This window comes from Lineus longissimus, chromosome 5, assembly GCF_910592395.1.
Source record: "Lineus longissimus chromosome 5, tnLinLong1.2, whole genome shotgun sequence".
NCBI classification, from domain to species: Eukaryota; Metazoa; Nemertea; class Pilidiophora; order Heteronemertea; family Lineidae; genus Lineus; species Lineus longissimus.
In genome coordinates, this window is record NC_088312.1 from 5,649,922 (window position 1) to 5,657,281 (window position 7,360).

Sequence of the window (7,360 nt, forward strand, 5' to 3'; positions counted from 1 at the left end):
TTCGGTACAGTTTGTGTGCAGTTATTTTAACCCTATGTCGATTCTATGTACCCTCCTTTCTTCCTTCCAAGGACGGATATACACGCGCACAATGCCAGTAGATCTTGATTTCCCAGGAAGCGGGAGGGTGGCGTTCAACCATTGGAAGAGCTCAATTACGATCAATTAACTTTACTTTCTGGACGGCACAAACCAGATACGGTATATTTTGTTAATGTCTACGCTGGCATAAGGCCTACGATCCGGGTCCATGGACCAAAGAATGTGTTTTATGTACATATATCTTTGAAAAACAGAAAGAAGCGTTAGATTGCATGTTCATGACCAGTATGACCGCATGTTGGAACCATGAGAAATTCACGTGCACAGTAAGAAAGACATTAGCCAATAGGAACACTGAAAATGATATTCTTGTAATCGGGGTAATGAATTCTAGCCAATCGGGTTGCAGCATTTTACGGCCACGCATTCTTCATTCATTGCGATAGCCTCGTGAAAAACCTCGAGACCACGTTCATTCCCTTATAAATTTCGATCAATATCGTAGTCTGTTTACAGTTGCTAGTGAGGACAAACGTTGGCCTATTTTGTCTCGTTTGCCTAATTTGACTCCTCTTAGTTGACTCTAATTCTGATTCTCTGTACCGAACTTCTCAAGGCAGCCGGAGCACAGTACCAAATAGATGGAAAACATCGATTTCGAAGTCCAAACCCTCCTCCAGAGCACCGGATACAAACACGACGATTTAAAACAAGGAACTTTAAGTTTTGATCATGATTTTCGAATCGTTGAAAATGTAGGCCTAAAAGCTATCTGGCCCGACGTCTGGAAGTGGAAGCAACCACCTTCGATTCGCCGGCGCCATAGCAGCGCACCCAGCAAAGATGGAGAAGTTGATGAAGGGAAGAAGCCAGCATCCCGTATCACTATTGGGAGTACCAACAATCTCTACTGGAGAGAACCGTGCTGTCGTCGCAGCAGTTCTGAGAGTGAAGAAGCTGAGATAATGGTTGTAAAGTGCCCAGCGCTAGGAACTGAGTATGCTGTCGAAGGTCTGAGGCAGGATGAAATGCCAGTTATTGGTAGGTTATAAATACGCGTATTAAATTCTGTCAAGAATTCTTGAATAATGTAGTTAACCCATACTTGTTTTTAAGCATGATTGTTCAATTCAGAAAAATCAATCAATTAGAACAAAATCGATCAAAAATATTGATTATTATTGATTAGCAGATTATTGATTACCTCTGACCCAATTGATACCCAGATAAAGTATTTTTACGTTATTTTGCATAAGACTGGTAAAAAAATCCTGGTAGGCCTACATAGCGTTACATAACATTGGCCTCAGGAGCCTAAGGGTTTTTAAACATCCTGGTTGTCGGGGTCACTTGAGGTAGTGTTATAGTCTGGGTTTCTTAATGAGATGTCCCTGAGTAGGCCTACACTTTGTTTTGATAAGTAATCGATTGATTTGTTTTGAATCAATATCATATTTTCTGTCATTCTAGAGTGTGTAGGATATTGGTCTTAAGTCGTAAAAGGTGCCTGCCCCAATTATTAGTAGGGCCTATGCAGCCGAGAAACATCTGCAATGATTCTGTCCTTTTCAGTTTAGAATCAAGCCTTTAAACGGAAAATCTTGGTTGGATGTAACTACACTAATATCACCACTATTTTTATCATTACAGGTACATACGTAGACTCGATGATCGTTGCTGGCTTCAGCTACAGGGTCCGCCATCTTGGATCCGAGTGTTACCATTTCAACGGGAATGCCATCTGCCTTGTATCTATTGGCCTAGGCTATGGGAAGCGTATAACCTTTGAAGGGTCTACCAAGAACTATAACCCTAACTTCTTCTGGTCTGATAGCGTCCCAGAAGGGTATGGCTTCAGTATCCAGGCTGTTGCAAAGGGTGACAAGTTTGCTGCTGTGACGGATGAAGGGCGCCCAGCTGCAGAGATCAACGTTGAAGACATTCTACAACAAAAAGAGATATCTCAGGAACTAAACAATGGTGCTATTCTTAAGACTATTAAAGTGACACTGGTCTGTGATATTGTACATATGACCGACCCGCACGGTATGATGCCATTGCGGAGCAACTCTCTGAACACTGTGATAGAAGCAAAGGCAGTCCTTCAGAAGCTAAAGGGCGCAAGGGAGGCTGTTCTCAAAGAGGTCTGGGCCTCTGAGGTGCCATTCATTGGGTGTTGCCTCCTTCAGCCAATCGATGAATAGATCTGTATCTGGTCTTTAGACTAGAGAGGTTAAATCTCAAGACATCTTCAGCTGAACTCATCTTTTAAAAACCTCTCTGTTGTTATTAATCTTCCTGAAAATATAGATGTGCTTCACTTTCTCTCTGCTATTTGTTGTTTGCATTTAGATTATTGATACATTGTATGTTAATGCAATTATTATGAACAATTACAAGGATTTAAATTAGGCGAAAAGGCAAGAACCATGTAAAAGGAGTAATTTAAAGCAATCTGATTTTATGTTCTGAAATATTTCAATTTATGAAAAGAACTACTGGTACCAAGTTTGTACACAATACTTGTCAAAAAGCGGTTCACTTTTTTTGAGACACCCAATATATGGTAACTAGGAGAAGTACCTTTGTGACAGGTTTCTTTTGGCTGAGTAGTGTAACATTACTTTATTGAAATGTTATGGGTTAGTCTTCTTTAATAGTTGTTATTAATTTTTGTTAATAACATGCATTTTTTGAAACACATCAGGATGACAATTTGATATCAAAAACAATGTAATCATTTTCTTTTCTTCCAACAACTGTACCATATTAGCAGTTTATCTTCTTCTAACATGGTTTTAAAGTTGATGTTAGATTTTTTTATGAATGAAATGTTTGACTTCTTATGTATTTATCTGTTAAGGTATCTGGACAATCTTATCAGCTGGAACAACATTGTAAAAAAAGTGCACTTGACCACATCTTAGCAATATTTGCTGAAACACCTTTTTTAACAACACACTTTGTGTGAGCAGTCTTTACAGTTGTTGTCTAAAATGAGAGAAGCCTTCAAACCTTCAATCAGAAAACCAAAGTGACAAATCACTTGACTCATTTTACCCTTTTTGTTTCTTGATAACTTTTTTATATGCTCTGTACACGTGTTTAAAATATACGTACATGTACATGTACAGTCAATAAAATATTAGATAAATATTATTTTAGTCTTCGATCCTTTACAGTGAAGCTTCATACAGTTTTCCTCTCACTGCCATGTCTTAAGGTTTGATCCCACAGGAACTGCTGGTCAAACCACATGGTTTTCACAGGCATTAGACTAATTTTGATGTTAGTTATTTGCTCGGGAATGTGTTATGTGCTAATGTTGGAAAGACAAAGATCCAGGAGATGTTTACACGAACTGGCCCTTGGTGAGTTGGTCTCGGGTTGTCATGTATAACAACTTCCTTGTACAGAAAAGCATCCGGCGACATCTGGCCACAAATGATGAAGCAAGATACAATTTGTAAGGCCTCCTCCCTGGTTGTGACTGTCACAGAGCTAATTCTGTGTGCTATTTGTCCTCAGAAATACGTTGTCACAACGTCCTTCCCCTGACAGAACTCTTACAACTGAAGACAACACAGAAAAGAAGAGGCATGAATAACCAATTTTCTTCTATATTGATCTTCTGAACATCACATGGTTGCAAAAATTGCAGGTTCATTTCAAAATATGAAATTGTATCAATATAGAGTAACTCATAAATCATAGTACACTTTTCAATTGAGACAACTCTAATACATATTCTGGTCCCAGACTGTGACTGAGACAGAATGGTCAGGTAGTGCACCAAGGGTCCGAGCCAGGCATCATGGAGCGAGTTAGTCCAAGGTTGTGACAGAAGTGTGTCTTTGACTAATACATGTCCTGGTTCCAGACTGTGACTGAGACAGAATGGTCAGGGAGTGCACCAAGGGTCCGAGCCAGGCATCATGAAGCGAGTTAGTCCAAGGTTGTGACAGAAGTGTGTCTTCGACTAATACATGTCCTGGTCCCAGACTGTGACTGAGACAGAATGGTCAAGTAGTGCACCAAGGGTCCGAGCCAGGCATCATGGAGCGAGTTAGTCCAAGGTTGTGACAGAAGTGTGTCTTTGACTAATACATGTCCTGGACCAGACTGTGACTGAGACAGAATGGTCAGGTAGTGCACCAAGGGTCCCAGCTAGGCATCATGGAGCGAGTTAGTCCAAGGTTGTGACAGAAGTGTGTCTTTGACCAATACACGTCGTCCTGGACCAGACTGTGACTGAGACAGAATGGTCAGGTAGTGCACCAAGGGTCCGAGCCAGGCATCATGGAGCGAGTTAGTCCAAGGTTGTGACAGAAGTGTGTCTTTGACTGATACATGTCCTGGACCAGACTGTGGCTGAGACAGAATGGTCAGGTAGTGCACCAAGGGTCCGAGCTAGGCATCAAGGAGCGAGTTAGTCCAAGGTTGTGACAGAAGTGTGTCTTCGACTAATACATGTCCTGGACCAGACTGTGACTGAGACAGAATGGTCAGGTAGTGCACCAAGGGTCCGAACTAGGCATCACGGAGCCAGTTAGTCCAAGGTTGTGACAGAAGTGTGTCTTTGACCAATACACGTCGTCCTGGACCAGACTGTGACTGAGACAGAATGATCAGGTAGTGCACCAAGGGTCCGAGCTAGGCATCATGGAGCGAGTTAGTCCAAGGTTGTGACAGAAGTGTGTCTTTGACCAATACACGTCGTCCTGGACCAGACTGTGACTGAGACAGAATGGTCAGGTAGTACACCAAGGGTCCGAGCTATTCATCATGGAGCGAGTTTGTCCAAGGTTGTGACAGAAGTGTGTCTTTGACCAATTCATGTCCTGGTCCCAGACTGTGACTGAGACAGAATGGTCAGATAGTGCACTAAGGGTCCGAGCTAGGCATCACGGAGCGAGTTAGTCTAAGGTTGTGCAGAAGTGTGGCTTTGACTAATACATGTCCTCGCCCAGACTGTGACTGAGACAGAATGGTCAGGTAGTGCACCAAGGGTCCGAGCCAGGCATCATGGAGCGAGTTAGTCCAAGGTTGTGACAGAAGTGTGTCTTTGACTGATACATGTCCTGGACCAGACTGTGGCTGAGACAGAATGGTCAGGTAGTGCACCAAGGGTCCGAGCTAGGCATCAAGGAGCGAGTTAGTCCAAGGTTGTGACAGAAGTGTGTCTTCGACTAATACATGTCCTGGACCAGACTGTGACTGAGACAGAATGGTCAGGTAGTGCACCAAGGGTCCGAACTAGGCATCACGGAGCCAGTTAGTCCAAGGTTGTGACAAACGTGTGTCTTTGACCAATACACGTCGTCCTGGACCAGACTGTGACTGAGACAGAATGGTCAGGTAGTGCACCAAGGGTCCGAGCTAGGCATCATGGAGCCAGTTAGTCTAAGGTTGTGACAGAAGTGTGTCTTTGACCAATACACGTCGTCCTGGACCAGACTGTGACTGAGACAGAATGGTCAGGTAGTGCACCAAGGGTCCGAGCTATTCATCATGGAGCGAGTTTGTTCAAGGTTGTGACAGAAGTGTGTCTTTGACTAATTCATGTCCTGGTCCCAGACTGTGACTGAGACAGAATGGTCAGATAGTGCACTAAGGGTCCGAGCTAGGCATCACGGAGCGAGTTAGTCTAAGGTTGTGCAGAAGTGTGGCTTTGACTAATACATGTCCTCGCCCAGACTGTGACTGAGACAGAATGGTCAGGTAGTGCACCAAGGTTCCGAGCTAGGCATCACGGAGCGAGTTAGTCCAAGGTTGTGACAGAAGTGTGTCTTTGTCCAATACATGTCCTGGTCCCAGACTGTACCTGAGACAGAATGGTCAGGTAGTGCACCAAGGGTCCGAGCTAGGCTTCACGGAGCAAGTTAGTCCAAGGTTGTGACAGAAGTGTGTCTTTGTCCAATACAATGTTCTGGTCCCAGGCTGTGACTGAGACAGAATGGTCAGGTCGTGCACCAAAGGTCAGAGCTGGGCATCACGGAGCGAGTTAGTCCAAGGTTGTGACAGAAGTGTGGCTTTGTCTGATACACGTCCTGGACCAATGCTGTGACTGAGACAGAATGGTCATTTCACAGCAGGGCATGGGTGAGTTTGTCCAAGGTTGAGACAGTAGTGTGTCTTAGGCTGTGACTGAGACAAAATGGTCTTGTTGTGCAGCAAATTTCACAGCTTGGCAACATGGGCTGAACTACAGTCTGCAGGCATGGCAGGAGAGGGAAACAAGAGGCTAACTACATTGAACCAAGTTTCTTTATTCTTTACACTTGTTCAAGAAATACATTTACGCTCGTCTTAAGATTTGTGCAATCCACCTGCAGTGATGTTTGGTGATACAGACTTCAAACTTTCCAGTACATTTTATCACTGGTACTTTCACTGATGATCACAAGTGACAAAGCGCAAGTGATCTTGTATTTATTGCATTACCGTTTGTTTTCCTATGGGCAGAGTAATCCGTTTGAGACTCATCTTCTTTTTGTCACTGTCATAGTATAAAACTTAAATATATATACATGTATATATATTTTACCGTCATTGGATGCCACAAGATTTACAGTTCCCGTACCGTCAACATCGCCGGAGACGGGTGCCACGTGTTTTACTGTCATCGGATGCGCATCCGATATGCCATGAGTTTTGTAAAGGTTTCGGAGAAACGACCAATGCATGCGAGCACCGTCGGCGGAACCCCAAACCGTCCTCTCGAACGTATCCGTAGGCCGCGCCACTAGACTGTCAGCGCTCACGGACTCCAGTATATAGACCACTGGACCTTAGACCACCGAGCTTTAGGGTTCAAGACAAATATAAATAAGATTTATTAAAAATATACATGACTTACATTTATGGATGATAGAGGATCTATCAGATGGTTGGCGCAAAGAAATAAAAATAAATTGTCAAGGTGAAGTCTTCCGGATGCTCTAGCATCTATTAGATAGGGTTCAATCCAAAGATAAATAAGATTTATTAAAAAAAATACATGTACATGTATGACAGATGGTGGTAAGAAATAAAGAATAAGTACTTAAAAAAACATAATACTATTTACTATGTAATCAAGTATGCTGTATGAGATTATCCCCAATCCGTACAGACGTCCGTTCATAGCATAACCTATCCGTGCGCAATGACCCCAAGATCCTGCCACTGATGGCTATTGGACAATTGGTACGGCCTCCTCGCCTTGCTTGGTTTATCCACCAGCTGGAAGAGTGATAGGAAATCTACAGCGACGCCATCTAACTAATACGTGTGGAACTGAAATGTCCGAAATTATCAACGGACCACGTGCCTGCGT

General features: G+C 43.2%; 1 protein-coding gene across 1 annotated transcript; it reads left to right on the forward strand.

Annotated features, from left to right (window-relative positions):
* The first annotated feature begins 476 nt into the window (after nucleotides 1-476).
* On the forward strand, nucleotides 477-3,190 carry LOC135487985 (uncharacterized). The gene is made up of 2 exons (XM_064772314.1): nucleotides 477-1,083; nucleotides 1,693-3,190. Exons 1-2 carry the CDS (start codon nucleotides 684-686, stop codon nucleotides 2,244-2,246), a joined length of 954 nt encoding a protein of 317 aa, XP_064628384.1. The 5' UTR covers nucleotides 477-683; the 3' UTR covers nucleotides 2,247-3,190.
* Nucleotides 3,191-7,360: the final 4,170 nt, after the last annotated feature.